Below are 27,717 nucleotides of genomic sequence, written 5' to 3'. Positions count from 1 at the left end.
TTTATTGATTTTTAGCACTGTTTATCAAAAGTGTGAAATATTCACAAATACTGTTTTACACTATTGTACACAGAGGGATTAACATATTTAGGTGTACAACAGAAATATCAGTGAGTCTGGTGTGGTTGCATTAGTGAAGACAAGAGATTTATACAAAGTAACCCAAAATAAGAGCAGATAAAATCCTATCCCTGCACACCTTCGCGTGTTCTGTACATGGCCCAGATACACTATTTTAGGAACGTTGTAGTAGTTTTAAAAAGATTAGTGGGACATCTTTCTCCTAGCATCTGTGAAAAAAGGCACCTGGTTCTACAGGAGTGCATGTATATAGCAGACAGGAGGAAAAAAATATTATTCCCTTTCTAATAAACTTCTAGACCTAAAATGTCATGTTTTTAAAAGCCAGCGTCTGTTGGCAGGAATAGACGCTTTTACTAGGTTCCACTGGGAATAAGCATTCTCTCTTTCCTAATGGTGTAGAGTTCCTGTCATCGCCCTGCAGGATACTGGAATAGAGTGGAACTTAAACCTAAGACAGTTTTAGATCTGGAGAAGTTACTACTTGCTCAGGCCTGACTATTACTCATCTTTGGCCTCTGGCCTTTCAGAGGCATAGGGATGTATTACTTAAGAGTCAAGATGAAATGAGGTATACATATCTTTAGAAGAATGGTTAAATACCATCAATTGCAAAAGTTGAGTATAACCCACTCTATATTCCCCACTGATTAGAGCCATACAATGAACATGAAAGCTCCACCATTCAATCTGGCTACTTAAATGGCTTTCTGTTCATATCCACTAACACATCACTGATCTCTCTACTTTCTTTAAGGCATGTGTGAACACAGGACTGACACTACAATATTGCTGAATAAAATATTTAACTAACTGCAAGGTAAGAATAACTCCAAGGTGTTTAACATCTTGCTACGTGCTTAGTTTGAGATCTCAGGGCACTGTTATGTTCAACAGTACAATCCACGCTCTATGACTAGAACGGATATTGGAAGAGCTTTTAATGTATACAGGATATCCAGAATGCCTCCCCCCCCAAATAGTTGCAAAACTGAGCCCTCTATTTTAAAGTGTTACTTACAGTGAGTAGTACTTATTCATGTGAGCAGTCCTATAAAAAAAAAAGTCTACTCATGTAAGTGCTATTCAACATTAGAAGGACTGCAGAATCAGATTCTTTATCAAGAATACTGTACCTGAGGGCAGAACCACTAAGGGACAATGCAAACACCACTTCCATACAATAATATTTAAAGTTACTGGTGTATGTTTATTTTCTAGTGCTTTCTGTAAAGCAATTAGATATTTTAGTAAAGCAACTTTCAATCATAATTCAATATGAAAAATGATGGGCATATTACGGATCTGAGGTGCCAATTTATACAAGGGGCATTAAAGGATGTCTGTTCTTTTTACTAAAGTACCAAGTGACTTCTAAGCAGCCAAGCATTACACTTTTATGTTAGTCGATTACTGTACAGTAAGTAACATATGGGTTAAGATACTAATAAATGACAACTGATTTTGGGTGCCCATCTACACACATCTGAAAGGGGCCTGAGTTTCAGAAAGTGCTCAGCACCTATCCTCTGACAATTAGGTCCTGTGCACCTGTGACCCCCAAGAACTGAGGCAAACCAAAATCACTGGTCACTTTTGAAAAATCTTAGCTGGATTTTTAAAAACTGATTAGATGCTATGAGAGTATATTATTGTGCCTAGGGATACATCCAGAAATAGTACAAGACACATGGCACATATTTTCAAGAGCAGACCTTAGGAAAAACCCCCACAAGAATTATACTAAGAAGTTATCAAAACTGGTTTTTAAGCAAAAAGGTTTCCTCGGCTGTTGGTAGAAAAAAAAAATCCACGCAACATAAAAGTGTAGCATGAGGACTGCTGATTTATAGCTATAATCTCACTGCTGAATTATAGCTATAATCTCACTTAGGTGGACAAAACATGCATACCTTTGCCAGTCATATTCATTAAGGGCATTTTTAAAACCTATGACAAACCTCAATTCAAAATGGGGGGAAAAAAATCAAGATGAAAATTAAGCCAACCTTTGAAAATGTTACACTGCACATACTTCTAAAATGAGGAAAAGGAGCCCGTAGAAACCAGACGATTATTTAATCCCCACAGTCAAAGGGTCTTTCACTAGATTCACAGATACATCAATTAAAAAAGTAGCAGAGGTGGCAAAGCTGAAAGGGAATTGCAACTGGCAGCAAATGTGGAGTGGGCTGTGGAATGGCACATGTTCACAAAGAACACTGCTGTTCAACTGCCTCTCTTCAAAGACATTCTGCAGGTGTAATATGCAGCCGTGCAAATGGCTTTCCTGAGCAGGAACGGACCCAGCTCTGCCACTCTCAGATGTAATTTGCCTGACACTATTCATGGCAAAAGACTCCCAAATGAACAAAATCCACCACACACGTCGCTAATTTTTTTTGTGAAATAAAGTTCTCAGATTGGTAGCCTCCGAAAACAGAAAGGACCTTTTGGCATTCTCCCACCTGCTGCTTGTCACCAGGCCTATTTTAAGAGATTAGGCTCGAACAGGAGGATTAAAAAACAGAGCAGCATTATGCAGTGATGCAGGTCTGAGGAAAAAAAAAAAAAGGACAAGGACAATAGGAGAGGGAGCAGCACCCAGGGGTCAGAGCAGATAACCAGGAGTCCAGAGTTCTAGTGTCTGCTCTGCCACTAACTCAGTGTATGACTTTGCCAAGTCATTTCAATTTGCTGCTTCTTCATCTGCAAAATGGGGACACCGCTTACCTGCCTCACAGTGGCATTAACAAGCCTTCATTTGTCAACACGTGGAACAAGCTTTGAGATTCTCAGACATTAAAGTACAGAGTATCACAGAAGTGAGCAATGTCAAATAGATCTTCAGTCTTCTCCAGTTGTGTTTTAACCTTCAACCTATTTACATGGCTTTCAGTCCTTGTGTTCATTTCTGTAACAGTCAAGCAAAGCAGTAACTGTTGGTTTTCATTCAGTTCAGAAGTACCTGTGCTCTTCTCTTATAATTTCAGTGCTTATTACTGCTTGGGAAGCAAATGCATTTTCTACATTACCGTTGCTTGCAAAACAAACAGGCAGTTTGGCCTCATAGGGACAGTCTGACTCTAGTTCCTTTGCTGTTATATTTGTTTAGGATTTATTCCCTTATACCTAGTTCAAGTCACAAATATTTGCACATTTGTTGAATCTCTTGATTTCTGTGCTGGCTTTGGAAATACAAGCCAGGTTAATCCTACATCCAACTGACATGTCGAATTCTGCTCTTCCAGGTTCAGCCTAACTTTGCATTTGAGGACACCAAATACATTTTCCAACCATTTTTGAAAGTGTAAATGTAATAAAGGCCAAAGACAAAACAATTAAAATTGGTTCTCCCGTTTGGAAAAAGCGTTTTAATTATTTTTAAAAGATTTCTGTACAAAAAACTGCAGCAGTGATTGATATTTGCCCTTCCACAGCTTGACAGAGACTTTTTGTTCATTGGCAGTTCCCACAGGATCTCTTACAAACACTATCTTTTTGGCCAGCTGTGCCTGGAGCCCCTGCAAAAACAGTTACAGAAAGAATTTAAAATAGCTTTGGTTCGAAGTTCACTCGCGATTTAAAGCCTATGAAATGTTTGCAAGGCTGTATTGAGGTGGTGGTGAAACAACCTCTCGTGCTATCCCCACCTCAGAGAATCAAAGTAATGTTGCTCTTCTGCAGCTATAGGGGATTTATGGGCCACAATGCTGCCCCCCTCTGTCCACTTCTCCCAGAAGAGTTATGCCTGGGAACTGCAAACTAAGTATCTTGGGAATTAGCCTCTATGGAATTTTCACGTGAGCCGACACCATTGCTTTCCTTTCTAACTTGCTGGTTAGACGTGTGCTCCCTCCATACAGCCTGACCTTTGGTCCAGGGCTGCATCTCCTATAAGACTAGCACCACTGTGAGCTCAGGATTTCAGACCCTCTACTATGGTTGTCTTTATTCACATTAATCTTGGACTAGATTTCTCTGAGGCTGATGTCAATGGACACCTGTAGGTGTTGTGCAGCTCTCATGCTAAGCGTGTCCAGATACTGCTGTGTGGACTAGTATAATAGTGGCTTTGCCTATGACTCCAGGGCACTTGAGTGGGGAACACTCCATCACTTTGCAGAGAACCGTTCAACTACATACCGATCACTTTTCCCAGCCAGGTAGGACATGCTTTTATTTCCAGCTGGGTGTTGAAGTTTGTTGGCTCCGGAGAATTTCTATATGAAAGGAAAAATGACCCAACAAAATATATTTCACGTGATACTTCTATTTGTCTCCAACCCTGTCTTGTCCACCATACCTTCAAGGAACACTTTCTGCTCATTTAAGTTGTGAGTTTTGGAGTACAACATATTCTCTCATTCACCTGAAATGAGTATTCCTGACTAGGAGCTTCTGCTTGACATTTCTGTCTACAGATTCCATTGAGATTAAATTTCTACAATTCAAGAGGTTAGTAGAGAGGGATCCTGAACAGAACCTATCCCCTTTTCTTCTCTCTGATTCATCCCCACCACTGTGCTTCACTTTATTCTGCATCTCATCTCTCTCTCTCTGTGGAACGAGTCTGGACTGGCATTGAAGTAGCTGCACAGGAAGCTGCATTTCCCACAGTGTCACATGTAAACTGATTACCTGTTAAACTCTACACATAGTTTTAATGATCTGAAAGAGAAGCTTGTGGGTACCATCTGCACATCAGTCAGAGTGGCAGGAGGAGGATGCACATTGGAAGAGGGCTTGTAACAAGCCTTATGGATTAGTGATTGAAAGTCTCATCTCAGCATCAAGTGGCTATTAGGGGAGGTTTGGCATGTCTAGGGCCACCTCGTATCACCTTTATTTCTGTTCCTCATTTCTGAGTGTTCCCTTACCTTGCCTGTGTGGGCCTGCTTGGCTGGATCAAACTGGGATGACTGCTTGGATTTGCCGTTTCCTGAGACAGACACGGAGTGGAGAATAATTGCTATTAGAAAGGTTCTTTTAAATGAACAGTAAATTCACACCAATAGTAAGTGCTCTTTGGCTGTAATGAAATATACAGCGCTGTCTTTCCCTCACTATGAAACAGAGTGTACTGCTGAGGAGAGAATAAGCTTTTAAATGGATCCTCATTACACCTGATTCAAGTCTCTCCTATTTTCTACTGCTGCAGGGTTTAATGAAATACATTACTCTATTGTGCAGGAAAAGGAGCCACTGCCTTTGGTAATTCCAAGAACATTTCAACTGGTTTTCTAATTATATGGATGGATGGTGAGCAATCCACTTCACCAGGCTGATTCCTTTAAATCGTTCCCAATTCTTCCATTAGTACAGGGCAAAGACATTACTGTTTGGACATCACAGAGCTCTACGAACCCACACAGCCTTTCCGTGGCTCAGCCAGGCAATAGTCTCCACAGCCTGCAGCCTCGTAGGTGGGGAGTCCAGTTCTTACCAGCAAACACTTTGAAGTTAGACTTGCTGTAATCAAAGGGGGTGAACTGCTTTGGCATTTCCTGCTCCTCTGGCTGCTGGGAGGCTTTTGGCCTTTTCTTCTCTTGTTTTGGTGTCTCTGTTCCTGGTTCACTGGTGATTCTCTCCCTCTTCTTGCTGGCCTGTTCCTGCTGTAAAAGCAACACACCCCAGGAAGGAAATGCAATAACCTCTCTGCCTGGTCACACCCTGGGTTCAGATGGCAGCTGCCATGGATACCATAATGGGGGTTGAGGGAAACGTTGTTTCTGTTCTGGGATCCAAAGTCTAAGCTGCCTTGCTCCCATAGCAGAGACTTCTCAGATTAGAAATCTGACAATCACAAGACTAGAGGCCTGAAGCTGTTGTTGCTCTATGTACACATTTCAGGGGGAACCGAGAAAGAGGAAGACAGCGATAAGGCAATGGCAAGTATTCTCTAGGACAGAGGAGAGTTGAAACTGGAGTAGGGCGAGGCCCAGCACAGATTCATTGAGGTCTGAAACAAGGCCTGTTGCTGCGTACAAGGTCAGAAGCACAGGAAAGATTCAATCCATAGATTCAGAGGGCCTGAGAGATGTTAAGTGCCCTGGATTGAGGGCAGAGAGTTTATATTTGTGAAGGCTAAAGGGGTAGCTTTAGAGATACTTGTTTTGTCCTACTCTGAAACCTGTTTTGTCCTTCACACTCAAACATTTTTACATACCACAGCTTGCTGACGGACTGAGACAATATTTTCTGCTGTTGCTTTGCACTCCTTCTGCACCTGTTCGCGAGCGGCTGTGAAAAGAACAAAACAGCGCATGAGATTCACCCAAGAGACATGCAAAATCGCTCAAGAAAGAATGAGGAGCTTGCTTTGCAATGGCAATCCTCTTACCCCAGATGCCACATATAGACAGTCTTCATGATGTGAACCTCATTCATCAGAAAACTCTTGACCTAAAAAGGGGTCATGTCCCCCAGACTACGATAGTACAGGGCCATACCATATCTAGATTATGGGGAAGCCATCTGGCCGATTCCTCAGTAGTCTGTTGGGCGGTGGGGAATGGTTTATTTCAACTCTCACTCCACCCTAGCTCTAGCCACCTCTTCCTGAAACACTCCCACCTGCTGAATAATTGAGGGCATCAATCAGCAAACTAAGGCATCTTGCAGGGCTGACTCCCTAGAAAAGGTTTTGGGTAACCCCAAGACAACTGACTAATCACTGTTCTGACAAAGTCTTATTCCTCAGGTAGAGAAGGTGCTTAACAAAAATGTAAAGAGTTAAGGGTTTTTTGGTAATAGCTGTGCAGATTAATGTGCCAGCCTTTAAAAACTGGATACCTGCATTCTTTGTGGCAGGGGTTACAGAGGAAGTGAATTTAGAGGATTCAGCCTGGAATACATACAATTAAGCACTATTTGCAGTCTCTGGTCAGTGAATGGCTAATACACAAACAAAAGGGATACTGCATGTTCGCACAGAAACACACTGGGAGAGCTCTGTGTGTGGAAGTTTCAAAGCACTAGTCTACAGTGGGCCTTGTTCTACTGACTATATCAGTCCCTCAGTTTCAAACAGCAGTATGTTTTAGCCCATTACAAATATACAAGGATTAGACAGAGGAAAGTGGTGGCCTGCCATGCTGAAAGGAGACTTTCTAGTTAAAAACTATGGGTTATGATGATAGTAGTTTTAATGGAAGTACTCTGAACTACCAAGCAATCAGATCTGCATCTGATTTCCAGTCCTGATCTTTTGCTCCCTGTAAAGGTAAGGAGTCCTATGGGTGTACTGCTGGTAAGGAAGGAAGGAAGGAAGGGAGAGGTAGACCTCACGTCATTCACTGCAAACCACCCAAATCAGCTAAAATTGGTTTGACTGGCTCTGAAAGGACTCTTGCTCAGAGTGTCTTGATTGAAAAGGCTGTAGTTAAGATGCAGGGCCTGGATAGTGGTGTTACAGGGAAAGGGACATTCAGGGGTTTGGAAGATCCACCTTCCTCCCCCAGCCCTCTCCTCAGTCTCAGTCCAAAAAAAGTGGGTGTTACCTCTCTGCTGTACTGCTTTCTTTTTGGCTTCTTCTTTTGCCTCCTTCTGCAGTTGTGCCTGACTCACCAACTTCCACCGATTGCTGATCTACATCAAAAGAAAATCAGCCAGGATCACTCACTCTGAAGTCAGACAGAATGGGGGAGGAGTTTACAGACCTGCACCAGCATTCATTTTGGAGTACAGAACACCAAATTTGACTACACTGGAGATGACTATTTTTATTTTGTAGAGAGTCTTGAGCCACATGAATTAGCACCAAAGGATCCAGGCCAGGTATGGTGTCTCCTTTTAATTCAATGTTTTGCAATGTGGGAGATATGAGTGGGCATTTCCCTTGTTCTTTGGAGGAGAGGAATGCTATAGAAGTCTGAAAATGTCTCCCCTTTTCTGAGATGAAAGGGAAGCAAAACGGAAAAAAATAAATCCAAGTAATCTCATGCCCTCAGAAACTTCCAAAAGAAACCCGGAATTCATTTGTTGTCACCTGGTTCTTTCACAAGGAGCTGAGCAGTTTTCAGAAAATTTGGCCAGTAGACACTCACTTCATAAATTTTTGATGATGGGTCAAACTTTGCTGATTGTGAGATGTGGGCAGGGTTCTGTTCTGAAGGCAGATACTAGAAAAAGGAAAAGAAAAATGTCTTTAAAACACAGCATGCTACAGGGTGCAGACAGCATAAATTACAGTGGAAGTCACAGACAGCTGAGATGCACACTTAATAGGTGCTAACTGAAAAAAAGGTCAAATTTAACATCAATTCTACAGAAAGTTAATGGTTCAAAAGAACGTCAGCTCACCCCTGTCCAAAATTACAAAACTTGAGGCCAATAGAAATATTTCTATTAAAAGTAAATCCAATGGAAACACTTTTTGATAACATTATCCTCCAGTTTGCAAGTCCAAACACACTGATAAAATACATTTTAGGATATGGCAAACCAGAAATGAAATAGATTCAAATCAAGAGCGAACCAACTAGTTTATTTTCATCTTCAAGCTGAGAGATGTAAAATACAGTCAAAGATGAAAAACTAGATTTAAAAAATGGTTTTAATTAAAGGTATCTAACAAAAGTTAAGAGTTTTAAAAAAACATGATTTTTTTAACCTGTTGAAGTGCCTCCCTAACATCCATTTCTGTACAAGTTTCAAAACCAAATCCCATGGTTTTCCTTGCAAAATACATCTAGCATATAACCCTGTGATTCCAGTAAATGAGCAGTAGCTGTCATGCTAGGCTCTACTAACCCTGCCTTGTGAAAATTCCTGCTCTTATGGGACCCACTATATTGCTCAGTTTACCAGCTGTCATTACAAAATATATACAGTGCCCTTTACCATTCTGAACGGATTTTCAAAGGACTCCATTATGCGTTGAGCCTTCTGCTGTGCTACTGTTAAGTTCTTCTCATTCCCTTCATCCACATCAGGCTCCTTAAGGAATGCAGAAAAACCATTAGCATATAAAATACATAAGTTACATACAGACTGTATATAGACAATAGGTCCAGCATTGTTTGAAACACATGATGTGTGACCTGAGGCTTTTAAGGGCTAGTAGAGTTAGTAAAAGCCAAAAGACATTTACGACATCCCCTAGTGCCAAAGCTGATACATCATCAACTAGGCTTTGCTTACTTGTGTGTGTGGGGGTGGGGAGGAGAGAGAGGAGAGAGATGGAGGGAAGTGAGATAGGGAACTGAGGCAGTACTGAATTTTACTTCTCTACTTGACAAGCCCAGAAAGTTCTGTTCTGTAACAGTACCCATTTCACACCTGCTGCTTGTTTTTAGTAGTAGGTGAATTTTCAGTTGTATTTCTGGGCTCCTCAGGTTATCACCATATCATTTCCTAATTCACCTAAAGGCCCAGTATGGGCAGTGACTCTGGGACTGTAAGAAGAGCTAATCCACTTGCCAGCTTCCTACTTGCTGAACACCTGACAGGGAGCACAGCAGTATCTCCATGAATATCCTATTCCTCTGCAGCTACCCTAAGGCCAACCCCTTCATATTACTGGAGCTTACACTGAATATACTGATGGTTGCAGTAGCAACAAGACATGTGGAATTAGGTAATACCCTTGTGCTGTCCATCTCCCCATCGCTGTCCAAAAAGAGGCTCCCACATTCCAGAACTGGTGCAGGTTCTGCAGAGAAAGGAAAAAAAGTTTCTGGTTTTGAACACTCCATTCCTACTGGATTTGTGTTCTGCTATGATCTCCCTGGCTCCACAAATGAGCTTCCACTGAAGGTGATATGCTTATTTTAAGGTGTCAAAGAAAAAAAAACTACTTGAATTTTTTCCATATTAGCAGAAGTCAGAGGCTATCTCCCATCCTTCCCAAATTACCTAAGGCTGAGAGGTTCTGAATATCATCCAGAGGAACACGAGAATTGTCATGAGGTCCAAACAAATGATTCTCCAGCCTCTGCAAACAAATTCAAATTACATATGTGATCAATACAGAACCTTGCTCTGAGATGCTTTAGGGGAATTTACAGAGTGGAAAATGACATGCTAATCACAATGTATGGGTGATATTCTAAGGCTAAGTATTTCTAATATAGCTCATCTGCAATTGCACACTGAATCTGACTCCAAAGGGATGGCTGTGCAAATGGCTACTGGCTAGCAAGAATGCTTTGCTTCGTAGACACAAGGTAGATAACTGGGACAGCTGTAGTAATTCATCTGAAATGTTCCTTCTTAAAAATCAGTCAATACAGATTATAACAAACATACACAAAACTTTGTCCAGCAACTGTAGTGTTTACTGATGGAAGACTTATTTACTATAGTCTTGTTTGGAGCTTTTAAAATATTGACTCATGACTGGTACTTTTACAAGCATTATAGCACAAGGATAAAACTGGGTTAACAGAGGGACATGTTTGTCAAATGGAAAAAGAACTAGTTAGTGGACTAGTTAGAATAAAATTACAGTCTTCATGCTTCAAGATACGGACCTCTGCTATGGCAGTTTCTACGAGTTTAGGGTTTAACACATTAGCATGCCAAGCAGATACAGATAGTACCTCTGGGTTGGGCAGAGACCCTTTCTTCTTCACCGTGGTTGCAGTTTCAGACTAAGAGGAGAAAAATAAATAAGAGAATTACTAATGGTTAACTTTGAAGCATCTAGCCCAGCAGACACAAGCTTCTTCTTATCGATATTTTCAATGCAGCTAGCAGAAGAACAGTTCTACATTTCCCTCCCGGGGTGTGTGTCTGTGTGAGGACAGGTAAAATTACGAAGCTGTTCACATAGCAAGGCTGTGTTCGTGCTCACGAATGGCTTAATTTCACTGTAGGAGGATGCACTCCACTGTAGTAACAGCAGAAGTGTGCTGACCTATATTAAACCTCATTCCAAGCCTCTAGGTTGCGTGTATGTTTCTGCTTTGCCAGTTGTGTGGGATTTGTCACTGGTGATTTCTTACGTGCATCCAACAAGCTCTTATTCCCTTTGTAGGTAAATGTGATGTGTGCATAAAGGCAGAATAGGGTTATACCCAGAAACCTCGAAGTTGATTGCTTTGCTCAATAGTGAATATTTCTACCTGGTTACTCCTCAAGTTCCCTTAAGGGCCTGAACTGCTTTGAAGTCTGCAGTGAGATTTCATTACGGGGGTAGGAAGAAATGCCTACAGGAAGTGCTTCTGTCTGTATTATAGCATACTGTACAGTACTCAGGCTTCAAAGTGAGGTTACTGTCTGTCTCACACACAAATGGCAACCCCGGCAGCAGTCTTGTACTATAGCCTTGCATGTAGGCTATTTCTAGATTTTAATACCTATGAGATCAACAGGAACCTCTGGAGGACAAGGTGCAAGAGATATTCCACAATAAGTCCACATCTTTTGGGTTTTGTTATGTGTTGGTAGAAGATCTTTGTACCTTGAGCAGAGGCATCTCTCGGGCCTGTTGGATGAGGAGATGCATTTCGTTGATCTGTTGGCGGACTAGTGGTGGGATCGGGTTGCAACAAGCAATTATGCCCTGGGGTTCTCTAAAGACATAACGAATAAAACCAGTTTGCTGTATTCTCAGCTGATAAATCAAACATCCACATGCAAAGAAGAGTCAACCACATGTAATCAGAGGCCCTCGCTTCACTGAATAAGGCAAATCAGATTAGTCATCACTGTTTATCCAGTACAACTACAAATGTGTCAATACCACATTTGGGCACATAAGGAAAGCCCATTAGCTCAGCACCCCCGTGTTCTTTCTGCATCCAGCTTTAATTTCTCTCCTTATCCAATATATATTTTTCTTATAGCAGGAGTGTAAAGGGTTTTGAAATCACAGATGCAGTTTTATCTCCTTTCAAGCGTGGATGGAAAATACCAAGTCCTCCAAAAAAATCTTGTTTACAGGAGAATGTCGTGGGCGACATGAGAGCGGTCTGGCACCTACACATTTTCCTTTGAAAACTAAATCAATACCTAGGTGTTAGTGAAATTAATCTCCTCCTAGCATACTGGTGGAGAGCTCAAAAAGAAGGGAGATGCAATGACTGGCAGCAGTGAGACCACGTTTTGCATTAGTAGGCTGTGTATTCCTGACATAAAGACACATGTATAAAGATATCTGGCTTATGCTAGAAGAGCTTAGCATCTTAATTCTTCTGTGCACTGAATTTCTCTGCTTTGAAGAACTAAAGGTAAAAGCAATGCTAATTACTGGGAGTAACAAGCTAACTGCAGAAGTAAGTAAAACAAACACACACGTAAGAGGATAGCCCATCTGACTGATGGACCTGGGATCAACTTGGAGGACAAGGAAATGACATTCAGAGTTGTACAAAAACAGAAGGCACGAATACATACTTGGGCAGCTCCTCTGCTATCTTCAGTAGCATATGGTTTGGTAGCACATACCTGCAACATAAAGAGCAGGAGCACTGATATCATGATAATTGTGTTCATGTTAATCACACCTGTTTAAAGAGAAATTTCATGGGTGGGGGGGACGACCCCAAGTATCATTCTGCACCGGATCCAAGTTCTTAAGCATTGGGGTCAGTTAAGGAGAAATAAATCAGGACTGATCTAGAAAACCATAGAGGCAACCCCCACACCAATGTGATTTCTGATCTGAGATGTAGGGGGTCAGAGGAACAGATGGGAGGAAGTGGTGCCACTGAAGTACTGCGCCTTTCACTGGACAGTGTCTTAGATACACAGGAAGCACCCAAATCAACCACTCTCAGCAGACCCAGTGTTTCTTTCAACGAGCTGTACCGCTCTGCAGAGAACCATTCAACGAGCTGTATTGCTTCGCAGAAATCCATTTCAAACTGTGTCTAATGAACGACTTCCTACCCTGTACTCTCATCCTCTTGGCGTGCCATCTTGTCCCTCCAGGCAAATAGCAATTTAAAAGCTGTTAGCTGCTGCGTGTTGAGATGCTTTTTCTGCCTCCTGTAGAGCTCAAGGTAGGAGTCCTCTGAGAAGACAGGTTTGATGTATTTCTGAACAGGAAGAATTAGAGAGATTGGGGATCAATATCAAACAGAGTCATGTACCAATTCCCTTGGGCACTTCCCAGGCTGTGTTCTCTCTGGCACAGAGAATTAAGCACACAAGAGAGGACTGGATGGTTTGCAACAGCGGCTCAGGAATTCAGGACTGAGGAGCCCCTTGAGGGTTTTATCTTAAGCATGTGGGGCTGACAACTGTTTGTTTTAATTCCAGCCACACTCATTTTTTCATTTTAATTTGAATACACGAGGCAAGAAAGTTTCCAAGTCCAAGAGCAGCCACAGACATACCAGATCTTTAAGTCTTGGTAGATTAGAAAACCACCCACCTCTTGGTCTCACTATGACAAATATACACTGCCAAGTGAAAACTAAAGTTACAGTGTGCTCCAATATCTCAGGCTTTTATTAGGGATATCCAAAGAAACGTGAGTAAATATCAACTCACTTGAAAAGTTTCAGCCTTAACACCTGCAGGTTGATGTGGACCAGCAGCAGCGGTTTTGAAGACAACAAAAAGGTCTAGGATATCTAGAGCAGGGGTTCTCAACCTCTCTTTCTGAGACACCTCCCCTCCCCTCCCCCCCAATATGCGATAAAAACTCCACGGCCCACTTGTCCACGATAACTGGTTTTCTGCACAAAAAAGCCAGGGCTGGCATTAGGGGGTAGCAAGCAGGGCAATTGCCTGGGCCCTCCGGGAAGCTACTTTGCTCAGGCTTTGGCTTCAGCCCCAGATGTTGGTTCTCAGGGCCCCAGGCTTCAATCCATGCTTCGGCTTTCTGCCCTGGACCCTAGCAAGTCTAACGCTGGCCTTGATTGGCGGACCCCCCGAAACCTGCGTGTGGCCCCCCAGGGGGCCCTGGATCCCTGGTTGAGAACCACTGACCTAGAGGTCCCTTAGCTAGTGGAAAAGCCCACACTAGGTGGGAATGGGGAGAGAGTAAGCCTATTTCCAGATATACATACTGAAAATTAGGGATTCTGCCAGAAGGTAGGGAATGGGCCAGGCACACCTTTGGGTGCTTCCCATCCTAGACAGTCTGTATTCTGACTCAGATAATTGGTCCCCAGGTGAAGATTTACCTTCAGGCAGATGTCCCTGCTGCGCTGCCACACCACCTGCAGCTGAGTGGGCTGTCCGTTTCCTCTTTCCCACAGTGCCTCTCTCACTTTATCATAAATGTAGAGCAGGTAGTGAGTGTCGTCTCGGGCATACTGGATCATTTCCTCTGGCAAAGGGCTGGAAGCAGAGAACTATCACTGTTGCACAAATGCGTTTTAGTAGCCCATCCATCATCCTTGCAGTGCCCTCTGCCACAGCACGTAAAGATAAGCTACATCTGGGTCCACCCCCCAAGAACAAATCCAGGATTCCTCTCACCAGAATCTCATTTGTGGGCACCACTATGATGATTTTCTCCATCTGACCTCTTGTCTATATCTGGGAGACCAGGATCCCCAGGGGAGCCACTCAATCAGATGGCAGGGGGAACCTAGTATAGTAATGTGGCTACCACTGTGTGCCTGCACAGCCTACATACCACACCTGGGCTCTTCATGGGCCAGGGAGATTGCGCTGCAGAGATCGCTCTCAAACTCAGTCCCTGTACTGATTTAACACAGCATTTTTGTCTGGGAGTTAGAATTTTTTAGTGGTGCATCTGTTACAACAGAACTACACCTTTACAATGCTAGGCTGAGCAATGCAGAGAAGGTGGCAGCTTTTGTCGTAACATTACCCTGTACTTATGCTCTGTTCCTATTGTGTTAAGTCAGCTTCCAAATGTCTTTTGTGTCGCTGATTTTAAAAAAAACACATATATTACAGCATTTGGAGAGAGCTTAGTGCTCAACAAAGTAAGGGGCTGAAATAGACAGCCAAGCACAGCGTACCCGTTGGCAGGTGCTGTGCATACTAATTCCACAAATCTGCTAATGCATTTCAGCTCTGTTTTGAAGCCCGTCCCTTTTATTCCAGTTCACCACCACCACAGTATTAACCAAAAATCCCAGTGAGCTATGTGGTTGCGGGTAGGTTGAGAAGTGAAACGGTCCCCCATTAACATGCAAACAAGTCCCAAATTTGATTCCTAACTCTAACGCCAACATGTCAGGATAAAACTTTTACCGAATCCTCCAGTCAGCCAGCTGATACTGCTTGTCAGTTTCCACATGGCAATAGAGTTTTAGCAAGTGGTCCAGGGAGTGCCTGCCAAGGTTGAGGAGACGGGCAGCCTGGTGAGTATCAAACATGTTCACTAAGTACAGACCAAAATCTTTCTGTAGCCACTCCACATCTGAGTCGGCACCATGAAGGACCTGCAAGGCAACACAATCAAATGCATCAGAAACAAGAATGTGAGATGGTAGAATAGCACTTGGGACGAGAGAATAACCAATTCCACTTAGGGACCTGAAGCGTTGAAGAACCAGAATTAGAAAGTTATGTTTCTAAACCAAGACCTCTTTGCTGGCATTTCTCCTTTCATTGCTAGTGGCATAACAGCAAGTACTTGGTTTCACCCAGACCATGTTTCCACACTCAGCCCTCTCAAAAGACAACTGGTAGACTACTGAAAATTTATTTCTCCCCTCTCCCAAAATATATTGTAAAACTCAAGAGCTTTGGAGCTGAGAAGATGCTGGCTAACTGTTCAGTCACATTGTTTATGGTGCTCCCCATCCATTCCCTCCTGTGTTTACACATTTTTATCTAGTGGGCAAGGTCTTTGGGGCAGGGACCTTGTCTTCATACTTGTCAGTAAAGCACTTACAATCAAGTACAACCGAAATGCTACCTGGTCTGTGTTCAGCACAGTCTGATGGATACAGTCCTGCCTAATACCTCCTGATGGGTGGTCAGATTCATTTTTGGGCCATTGCCAACTAAGCAATGCTCACTCTCACAACAGTGACTTAGATGTTACTAGCATCTTATCATGGCCTGAGGTCATACAGGCTTATTCAGTGCTCACTGAAGTCAAGGGGAATCTTTCCAATGATTTCAATGGGTATTGGATCAGGCCCATACCATGGCTCTCCCACTTGTCCCAACCCTTCCCCGGAAGCAGGGAGTGGCCAGGGCGGGAGGATAAAGCATGCTTTCAGACAGACAGAGTTAAGCCAAAATTAAGTTCTCCAGGTGTAATTCTGAATAGGTTGGAAGCGTCTACTGACCTTTACAATAGCAGGGTCCGTGAAGGCCTCATTCAGAATGTACATGTCACTACGTAGCTCCAGGGTGTCAATAATGAAATCTTCCATCCGGGTGGAAATCTGCATCAGACATGTCAAGCCCAGGAAACTCCTGTAGGAATGGTGCTATCAGACAAAGGACAGAAGTTAACTCAGAGCCCCTGCAGGAGTGGTACTATGAAACACAGAATAACCAAAGGCAGAGGAAAAGATGACAATAAAAGAAGGAAGGGTTCCTCTAGGCAAAAGTTAATGACATGAACAGATTTCAGGCCTTTGCAATCATTGCTACTGTCTTAATACATCATCCAAATTAATTCTGAAATTGGTCCTTTCCATGGATCTCAACATAACCCAGAGGATCATAGGAAAAATTCAAAACAGCCTAAATTCAATATAAATCTTATTACAATAGAATAAAGTTTGAGAAATTAAAATGACAGCCAATGCAGGATAATAAAAAGTAGCAGCCTTGCCACATCAGACCTGGGACATATTACCTAACTCAACATAAAAAGGATATGGTACACAAAGCAAAAGATGATGAAAACTAGAAGAAGAATAGTATAATATGACCTGCTGAGTGCTAACTCAACATACGTAATTTAAAACAAAGAGCAACATACTCACCTCCAAATCCACAGCAAATTCTTTGCATCTTACAAGCTTTTCATTCAGTTCTACCAACTCATCCAAGGTGGAGATAAAATGGCAGGGTGTGTCCTCAACAGGCCTGTACATCTGACAAAGCAAGTTATTAGATACCCCCTTGTGGGGACATAGTGCTCTCCTCCCACAATATCCAAAAGTTTCTGAATTGAACACTGCTATCACAGCTGTAACTGCTCCCCCCCAAATTGTAACTAGGCTACAAGCAGGGCCTACCACAAACTGATCATCATCTACTTCAACATTTTTTCTAGATTTGATTACTAATTTAATCTGGGCACTAACCTGGAGTTGTGGTTTCTTGAGAGTTTCATCTGGTGGAACAAAGTGTTCCAGTTCATATTGGTAAGGGTGAGCAAACCTGCACAAACAACAAAAAAGGAATATGCATCATTCCAATCAACTTCATTGAGCCAAAGGAAGTAGTTACCAAGAGATACCACCGCAATTTGCCTAGTATTGACCAGAAATCCTAGCACAGGGCAGATTTGTTATGCCTAGGTATAAAAAATTATGAACATATATGGAAGCAGCATGCATGTGCACAGACACAGAGAAGAACTACATGAGGTGCTGCATGTGACAGGTACATACATAAAGAGACTGCATACAAAATGCATATCAATCTATTGTATTTCCAGCACCCTGTTGCCGATTTAATTTCTTACATGTCTTGTTCAGTCTGCTGAGTTCTCTGTTGATGGAGGAAATCTGCCAGAGCAGCTGGTACATCCAAGTCCTCAGGACGCTCCTTTCGCTCCTGCCTGCTTTTTGCAAGTGCTGAATGACCAAGATGGAAAAATTAGACAAAGCTGTACAAATAATGTGTATTCCTAACTCAAGTTTCTCTCCCCAATGCCTAACCTAAAACCCATTAAGTACTATAAAAACCTGAACGCTCTTGGCTTACTGCTTTTAAATACAAGATTTCTATCCGTGCCTCATTTTATGACTCAGTAGGAGGTATGACAAGGACACATGTCACCCCGCAAAGATTAAGTAAGATGAGCAATACTTTGCCAGACCTCTGCTGAAGAGGTGGTAACAGAACAAGAAATTTTTAAAATTTAATCACATTGCGTGAGCATCCCAAAGATGAATAATTCTGGCTGCCAAACACTGCTCTGCAATGGAAAGGCAACTAGCAGCTCTACCTCCATTATATGTGCTATTAGAAAGTGATGAAATATAATAAAACAAAAAAGTCAAATCAACTGTTAGTAGCTAGAACTGCAACTGCATTTTAATGGAGAAATGCTGATTCAACAACAACAGAATGACAGATCACAAAGACTTGGGATGTTATCGGGGGTGGGGTTGAGAACTACTGAAGCTTTTGGTTGCCTTGTGTCAACTATTTGGCTAAGGAAGCCAAAGAAAAGAAGCTCACATCTAATCTTTTTTTCACTATACTAATAAAAAATCCCATTATTTCTTCTAAGCTCAACTGCATTTATGCAGGACCTGGTACTTCTTGACATCGGTAAGAGCCTGATCCCTGATTTTAGCGGGAACAGGATTAGCTGCAAAATACATTCTGTGTTACAGATTGTTACATGTGCATCCACAGCAAGACATTTTATATAGACTTGACTGTAATAAGATCATCATCATCATAATGGCATGCCTACTACTTCCAAAGGGTTTTAGTCTCCTCCTGATGTACACATTTTTAAGATTCAATGATTTCTTTTGGCTTCTGAGGGTTGGTTTCTGTTTGAATTTCATTATAAAAATAATAAGTAGGGCTGTCGATTAATTGCAGTTAACTCATACGATTAACTCAAAAAAATTAATCCCGATGAATCGCAGTTTTAATCGCACTGTTAAACAATAGAATACCAATTGAAATGTATTAAATATTTTGGATGTTTTTCTACATTTTCATATATATTGTATTCTGTGTTGTAATTTAAACCAAAGTGTATATTATTATTATAATTTTTACCGTGAAAATATTTGTAAACAAAAGAAATAGTATTTTTCAATTCACCACATACAAGTATTGTAGTGCAATCTCTTTGTTGTGAAAGTGCAACTTACAAAAGGTAGATTTTTTGGTACATAACTGCACTCAAAACCAAAACAATGTAACACTTCAATGCCTACAAGTCCACTCAGTCCTACTTCTTGTTCAGCCAGTCGCTAAGACAAATAAGCTTGTTTACATTTACAGGAGATAATGCCACCCTCTTCTTATTTACGTCATCAGAAAGCAAGAACAGGCATTTGCATGGCACTTCTGTAGCCGACACTGCAAGGTATTTACGTGACAGTTATGCTAAACATTCGTATGCCCCTTCGTGCTTCGGCCACCATTCCAGAGGACATGCTTCCATGCTGATGGCACTCATTTAAAAAAAAAAAAAGTGTTAGTTAAATTTGTGACAGGGGAGAATTGTATGTCCCCTGCTCTGTTTTACCCGCATTCTGCCATATATTTCGTGTTATAGCAGTTTCCGATGATGACCCAGCACATGTTCATTTTAAGAACACTTTCACTGCAGATTTGACAAAACGCAAAGAAAGTACCAATGTGAGATTTCTAAAGATAGCTACAGTACTCGACCAAGGTTTAAGAATCTGAAGTGCCTTTCAAAATCAGAGGGATGAGGTGTGGAGCATGCTTTCAGAAATTTAAAAGAGCAATACATCGATGCAGAAACTACAGAACCCGAACCACCAAAAACGAAAATCAACCTTCTGCTGGTGACATCTGACTCAGAGGATGAAAATGAACATGTGTCGGTCCGCACTGCTTTGTACTGTTATTGAGCAGAACCCGTCATGAGCATGGACGCATGTCCCCTGGATTGGTGTTTGAAGCATGAAGGGACATATGAATCTTTAGCGCATCTGGCACATAAATATCTTGCCACACTGGCTACAGCAGTGTCATGAGAATGCAATGTCACCTGAAAGTGAGAACAGGCAAACAAAAAGCGGGCAGCATTATCTCCTGCAAATGTAAACAAATTTATTTATCTGACAGGTTTCAGAGTAGCAGCCGTGTTAGTCTGTATTCGCAAAAAGAAAAGAAGTACTTGTGGCACCTTAGAGACTAACAAATTTATCTGAGCATAAGCTTTCGTGAGCTACAGCTCACTTCATCGGGCATTTGATGAAGTGAGCTGTAGCTCACGAAAGCTTATGCTCAAATAAATTTGTTAGTCTCTAAGGTGCCACAAGTACTTCTTTTCTTTTTGTTTATCTGAGTGATTGTTTGAACAAGAAATAGGACTGAATGCCCTTGCAGGCTCTAAAATTTTAGATTGTTTTATTTTTGAATGCAGTTTTTTTATATATAATTCTATATTTGTATGTTCAACTTTCATGATAAAGAGACTACGCTATAGTACTTGTATTAGGTGAACTGAAAAATAATATTTCTTTTGTTTTTTTTTTACAGTGCAAATACTTGTAATCAAAAATAAATGTAAAGTGAGCACTGTACACTTTGTATTCTGTTGTAATTGAAATCAATACATTTTAAAATGTAGAAAACATCCAAAAATATGTAAATAAATGGAATTCTATTATTGTTTAGCAGGGCGGTTAATTGTAATTTTTTAAATTGCACGATTAATCGTGATTAATTTTTTAAATCACTTGACAGCCCTAATAATACCACCACCTAGCTCAGATTATTATTATTATATGCTACCCAAAGCAAATGAAGCCCTCTCGCCCTGGCCTTCTTACCTTCAGGCAGTGGTTTCAGAGCGTTGGGTTTGACAAAAAGCTTAGGTACAAAGGGAGTGTTGGAATTGTCAATCTTCTCTCGAAATTTGAGCTGTGGTCGAGTGATATTCTTGGCATGTAGCAATCGGAAGGTTTCAGACTTTGTTCTGTGGGATTCTCCACTCTGTTTCAAAAACACATTTGAATGGATTTTGAGATAGACTATTAAGACTTTCCCTATAGGCATTTGAATATTAAACTCCAGAAACAGTAACTAAAAACTCCCCTGAAATTAAGAGCACAATATCTAAGGTCCGTACAACAGCATCTAAATAAGGTGCCCTGAATTCAGGTTAGAGAGAGATCTGTGTGCATGAAGTCTATAGCAGAAACCCAGGGATCCTGAATCTGGAGTAAAGGGAGAAGAAGCACAACCAGAAATCTAAAAGGATTTTGGGTTACTGAACACCCAACCACCATCACTACAACTCAAGCCTAAGCAAAAAGCTCAAGTTAATTAAAATCAGCTGACTGTAGAAGTCTCACCTTACGGTTCCAGCTGGAAACTATTGTCTTTGGGAGCTGCATCCCTGCAGGGAGGATAGGCTGCTGGTTCTTGTTCACTCCTGCTGCTTCATCCAGTAAAATACCCTGAAATTCGGGAAAAGAAGCTTAAGCAAAACTGTATGAAACATTCTGTACTTGGCAGTCTAGCCTGACTGAAAGGAGAGAAATGTGCAGCTGCTTCCATGCTCATCAACTCTGAATTTTGTAAAGGGAAAGAGTGGCCAAAGGCTAGGTATGAAATTCTAATGTTAAGGATTAGGAAAAGCAATTGCCAAGGAATCAAAGGAGAGTTTCTTCAGAGATATTCATGTGCAGATCATCCTAGTCCCACACTCTCCTCTCACATCTTATCCTCCACTCTGCCCAGTTTTGAGATGGGCCAATACAGAGTTAGTCTTGCGTCTAATTTGCTTGGCACAGCATGATAAGTAACCAAGGCCATAAGAGCATTATGGCACCATCTAGAGGCCCTAACTGAGATCAGGGACATATCATGCTAGGCACAGTACAGGCAAATAGTAAGACAGTCCCTGACCCAAAGAGCTGACAGTCTAAATAGACAAAGGTTTGGAAGGAAAGCTGAAGCCCAGAGAGGTGATGTGACTTGCTCAAGGTCACACCACAGGTCAATGGCTGAGCCAGGAATAGAACCTGGAGCTCCAGATTCTCAACTCCAGATCACATGGCCTTTCTTAGGCATGTTTCACACTCACTTTGCACAATCGTAAATGACTGCATGAGGTTCCAGGCAGTAGAAAATAAAGCTATTGGAGGCTACAGCACCAAAGCCCAATGTGCCACTATTGGGGCCTGGGAAGGACTGATTTAAATGACCGGTTTAAGAGACTACTTTTGAATGTGAGTGGTACTGAGATCTCTGCTCTCAGCTGCATGTCAGTTTAATCAGTTGCCAGCCTGTTTTCTTTATGTCTGGGGTAATTATTCCATCTCCCTTGCTCTCCTGGGGTAGTACATGATACATCTGCTCTGGCACCCACACAGGCAGCCTTCTCTTCCTTGTTTGCAATGGAAATGTTTGATCGACTGTCTCTGGTTTTCAGGAACAGTTGGAGCCCTGGTTTCTATTCCTTCTGCTGTGTGACCTAGGCGAAATCATGTCACCTTTCTGTGTCTTTGCTATCCCTTCCACCTGTTGTCTATTCTATTTAGACTGCAAGCTCTTCAGCCAAGGGATAGCTTATGTGTATGTACAGCACCTAATACAATGGGTCCCTATCTCAGTTGGAGTCCTTAGGTGCTGCTGTCATACAAGTAATCATTCTTGTCTTTACAGGCTCAGTTCCAACCTACCGCTGTGACTTGAAATACAGAAAAGTGACAGACACCTCAGAAAAATGGCCTCCCAATGGGCTGTAAATTTTTTTTTTTTTAAAAACAAGAGATACCTAAGAAATAGTGCCCCTAAGAGAATAACTGTTTAAAATGAAAGAGGTCTGAGAGTTAGGAACAAAGCGTAATTGCTAAATATGTAGCAATTCCTGTATAAAGAGTGATCCGCTGAATGGTTACAAGCGAAAAAATACAGGGAAAGCTTACTCACCACTCTTTCAAGAATTACATCATTGGAGTCAACCAGCAAATCAAATTTATCTTCCAGCTCTGTTGCTTTGCTGCGATCCTTGATGTGACTGCGACAGCCATGATACTGCATCACCTTGCTCATACTAACAAGAGAATAGTCCAGTTACTCTTTAAATGACATCAAAAGCAGATATGCTAAAGACTGGACCTATTTATTAAGATCCTTTCTGAGCTCTGGCTACTCTAAGGTTTGCAAAATCAAATACAGACCCTTTAGATACTGTTGTAAGAGCCTTGAACATGAGAAGCTCTGAGAAAGTGCTATTCATTTCCACTGGGTCTATGGAACTTAGATTGGGCCATCTGGTTAGGAAGTCACTTTTCCATCAGCCCTCACCTGCTCAGTTCTTCATGTAAATTGTTACAGCTACTTTACAGTGGTAAATTCAATGACTCAATTTTTATCATTACCATTTAAATTTCATGTATCAGAAAAGCAGCTGACACACATTTTTAAAAACAGCTGAAATATACCTAATAAAAAAAATGTTCATATATTGTTTTATTTTGAAATTTGCAAAGAAGAGAATTCTCTGCCCCTCACTCTGTTCCCTATCACTAGGTTTTCACCAGCGACACAAGGAAGCCAGAACGTCCTTACCAGTGAAGCAGCCTGTCACCTTGTGTTTCACAGTATGCCCGAAATCCAGGAAAACTGCGATAGAAGTCATATTCATCTCCAGGCTGAGGGAGCCCATTAGATGCCTTAGTAGCAGCCACCACAGTACCAAGCGCATGCTGTTAAAAAGCATCACATCATTAAAATATAATTCCACAATTTATTTTTCTGACACTGCCAGATGAGCACACAGTAATCCCATTCTTTGCATTACATTACTATTCCTAAATCAAGACACAACTAGGCCTTTTTAAACAAGAGAGTTTACAACCATTTCATTCTGAGTTAATGAAACTAATACTAAAAAAAAAAAAAAAAAAAGAAAAAAAAAAGAAAAACCTTAAACTGAAGATGTTTTGGTTTAATGGAAATATTACGGGCATACTAGCTCCAACTTCAGAACTAGGAAATGCTGTCTCTGTAGGGCCATGTCTACACTATAAAATTAAGTCCACCTAACTTACATCGGCATACAGCCACAGCAGTAATTGCATCGTTTATGCGTGTCTACACTTTGCTCCTTGCATCAGTGGTGTGTGTCCTCACCTAGAACACTTGTATCGATTTTACTGTCAGTGTGGGGCATTGTGGGAAGGTTCCTGAAAGCCAGTAACCGTCTATGCAAGTAACGTCATGTCTAAACTGACACTGCGTCGACCTAACTACATTGATTTTGATTCTATGCCGCTCTTGGAGATGGAGTTGTTAAGCTAGCAGGAGCGAAATTTTAAGTGTAGACACTTCCATCGTTAGGTCGAAGCAAGGCAGCTTATATCAACCTAACTCTGTAGTGTAGACCAGGCCTACGAAAAGGTCCCTAGGTGAGGGAATGTGTAGGAATTAAGTTTGTAGTGATGGCAATGGCAATACTGTGGTTTGTAAATCAGTCCGCAGAATACTTTGTCATGCTTGGATTAACAGTCCCATATAAACGTCCATCTATATCCAAAAATCAAGACCTAGCTGCTAAACGCATATTGAAAACTCTTCTTGCAGTAGGGAGAGCATTACAAAGGAGGCTGCCTCTCTTGCACCTACCCTGGTGAAATTTTAAGAATCGAGAATCCCACCACTTCAGTTTTCAGAGTAACAGCTGTGTTAGTCTGTATTCGCAAAAAGAAAAGGAGTACTTGTGGCACCCTAGAGACTAACCAATTTATTTGAGCATAAGCTTTCGTGAGCTACAGCTCACTTCATCGGATGCATACTGTGGAAAGTGCAGAAAAGATGGACTACAAGCCGTCAAGAACTCTATCCCCGATAATGTCACGGCTAACCTGGTGGCTGAACTTTGCGACTTTGTCCTTACCCATAACTATTTTACATTTGGGGACAATGTATACCTTCAAATCAGCGGCACTGCTATGGGTACCCGCATGGCCCCACAGTATGCCAACATTTTTATGGCTGACTTAGAACAACGCTTCCTCAGCTCTCGTCCCCTAACGCCTCTACTCTACTTGCGCTATATTGATGACATCATCATCTGGACCCATGGAAAAGAAGCCCTTGAGGAATTCCACCATGATTTCAACAATTTCCATCCCACCATCAACCTCAGCCTGGTCCAGTCTACAAAAGAGATCTACTTCCTGGACACTACAGTGCTAATAAACGATGGTCACATCACCACCACCCTATACCGGAAACCTACTGACCGCTATTCCTACCTACATGCCTCCAGCTTTCACACTGACCACACCACACGATCCATCGTCTACAGCCAAGCTCTGCGATACAACCGCATTTGCTCCAACCCCTCAGACAGAGACAAACACCTACAAGATCTCTATCAAGCATTCTTACAACTACAATACCCACCTGCGGAAGTGAAGAAACAGATTGATAGAGCCAGAAGAGTTCCCAGAAGTCACCTACTACAGGACAGGCCTAACAAAGAAAATAACAGAACGCCACTAGTCGTCACCTTCAGCCCCCAACTAAAACCCCTCCAACGCATTATTAAGGATCTACAACCTATCCTGAAGGATGACCCAAATCTTGGGAGACAGGCCAGTCCTTGCCTACAGACAGCCCCCCAACCTGAAGCAAATACTCACCAGCAACCACATACCACACAACAGAACCACTAACCCAGGAACCTATCCTTGCAACAAAGCCCATTGCCAGCTGTGCCCACATATCTATTCAGGGGACACCATCACAGGGCCTAATAACATCAGCCACACTATCAGACGCTCGTTCACCTGCACATCCACCAATGTGATATATGCCATCATGTGCCAGCAATGCCCCTCTGCCATGTACGTTGGTCAAACTAGACAGTCTTTACGTAAAAGAATAAATGGACACAAATCAGACGTCAAGAATTATAACATTCATAAACCAGTCGGAGAACACTTCAATCTCTCTGGTCACGCGATTACAGACATGAAAGTTGTGATATTACAACAAAAAAACTTCAAATCCAGACTCCAGCGAGAGACTGCTGAATTGGAATTCATTTGCAAATTGGATACAATTAACTTAGGCTTGAATAGAGACTGGGAGTGGCTAAGTCATTATGCAAGGTAACCTATTTCCCCTTGTTTTTTCCTCCCCCCCCCCCCCCCGACGTTCTTGTTAAACCCTGGATTTGTGCTGGAAATGGCCCACCTTGATCATCATACACATTGTAAGGAGAGTGGTCACTTTAGATAAGCTATTACCAGCAGTAGAGTGGGGTGGGGGAGGTATTTTTTCATGCTTTGTGTGTATAAAAAGATCTTCGACACTTTCCACAGTATGCATCCGATGAAGTGAGCTGTAGCTCACGAAAGCTTATGCTCAAATAAATTGGTTAGTCTCTAAGGTGCCACAAGTACTCCTTTTCTTTTCACCACTTCAGTGTTGCCAAATCTGTGGGTTTCCTCTGAATTTTTTCCCTGTTAAGACACAGATAACTAAATTCATGGCTGCTTTCGCTACCAGGGCCCATGCATGAGCTAGTACCGGCTGTTTAGGTTCAATTTATCTCACCACCATGATTCTAGTTCTCCAGACTCCACTGCAGGGAATGCCCTAACTCATTTGAGAGGTTATGCTGACAACTTGCCAGGAATAGGAAGACTGCATGAAATTAGGAAAAAAGGAGAATGCCTCCAGTGCCCATGGAGACAACAGGCCCTAGTTTCAAGGGCGGGGGGCGGGGGGGGAAGAGGAAGGGGAGTAGCCATGTTAGTCTGTATCCACAAAAACAACAAGGAGTCCGGTGACACCTTAAAGACTAACAGATTTATTTGGGCGTAAGCTTTCGTGGGTAAAAAAGCCACTTCTTCAGACGCATGGAGTGAAAATTACAGATGCAGGCATTATATAACGACACATGAAGAGAAGGGAGTTTACCTCACAAGTGGAGAGCCAGTGTTGACAGGGCCAATTTGATCAGGGTGGATGTGGTCCACTCCCAACAATAGATGAGGAGGTGTCAACTCCAGGAGAGGCAAAGCTACTTCTATAACTCTAGTTTCGGGTCCCGTGGCCTACACCTCTCCATTTAACAGAGCTGAAAAGACTGACTCATTTCATGCCAGCGAGATGCAGCTTGTCCCCCCACTCTCCCGGGGCGAGAGGCGTGAAAGCCTGGGCGCCCTGGCGCTGGGAGGCTGCAGTAGCGAGCTCTGGCGTCTCGTGCTGGGCGGGGGGCAGAGGGGGTGCAGGCTGTATGTGGGGGGCAGTATCCCCTCCCCCCAACTCCAGGCGCTGGAACAGCTGGCCGCACCCCCACGCGGTGCCCACGTCGGCTCGCTCAAGCGCCACACATCCCATGGCGACCAGCCCTGTGCAGGAGGAGATAGGCCCAGGGTCACTGCTCCCAGGCCCCGCTTCCCCAGGGCCCTGGGCAACAGGGGCGCGAGGCCCACACTACAACGCCCGGCATGCAACACTCCGCCTCGCTCTCGGCCGCCCAAACGCCACCGCGGCGGGCCCAGAGAGTGCTGGGAAATGCAGTCTCGACAGCTTCCCAGCTGAGGCCGAGGCCGCGAGCCGGACCTACAGTCCCCAGCAGGCCCCGCTGCGGGGGGGGGGGTTGCGCCGCAGGGCACGCTGGGAGTCGTAGTCTGCGGCGGCTCCCTCACGTACCTTGACGAAGGAGTCGGCATCCCTGAACCCTGGCAGCACGGTGTCTGAGCAGCCTCCCGGCAGCTCCTCCGTGGCGCCGTTGCCGCCGCTCCCTGTCTCCATTATCTGGCCGGTCTTAACTGCTGCGCTGCGACTCCCCCCTCCGCCAGCAGCCGCCATCTTCGATAGCGTAGTCTCGCGCGATAACGGAATCGCAGGGAAGGCGGAAGTGCTGCAAGACGC

At 42.7% G+C, this 27,717-nt stretch overlaps 1 protein-coding gene across 2 annotated transcripts; it reads right to left on the bottom strand.

The window, feature by feature from the left end:
- Positions 1-27,679, bottom strand: EXOSC10 (exosome component 10). 2 transcript variants are annotated; one of them, XM_074975133.1, is made up of 25 exons: positions 27,496-27,679; positions 23,395-23,531; positions 22,753-22,876; positions 21,171-21,275; positions 20,646-20,808; positions 17,612-17,723; positions 17,229-17,304; positions 16,905-17,015; positions 16,257-16,400; positions 15,208-15,398; positions 14,163-14,319; positions 12,919-13,067; positions 12,424-12,474; positions 11,489-11,600; positions 10,626-10,676; positions 9,940-10,018; positions 9,615-9,736; positions 8,926-9,021; positions 8,130-8,204; positions 7,584-7,671; positions 6,251-6,324; positions 5,528-5,696; positions 4,962-5,023; positions 4,228-4,304; positions 1-3,605 (listed from the first exon to the last, which is right to left on the bottom strand). In XM_074975133.1, exons 1-25 carry the CDS (start codon positions 27,652-27,654, stop codon positions 3,575-3,577), a joined length of 2,715 nt encoding a protein of 904 aa, XP_074831234.1. In that variant the 5' UTR covers positions 27,655-27,679; the 3' UTR covers positions 1-3,574. The 2 variants fall into 2 exon arrangements, with proteins under 2 accessions (XP_074831234.1, XP_074831235.1); XM_074975134.1 differs by having other exon boundaries at positions 9,669-9,736.
- Between the last annotated feature and the right edge of the window lie 38 nt (positions 27,680-27,717).

The sequence above is a fragment of the Natator depressus genome, chromosome 18 (genome assembly GCF_965152275.1).
Source record: "Natator depressus isolate rNatDep1 chromosome 18, rNatDep2.hap1, whole genome shotgun sequence".
NCBI lineage: Eukaryota > Metazoa > Chordata > Testudines > Cheloniidae > Natator > Natator depressus.
This window is presented reverse-complemented; position numbering and strand designations above follow the sequence as displayed.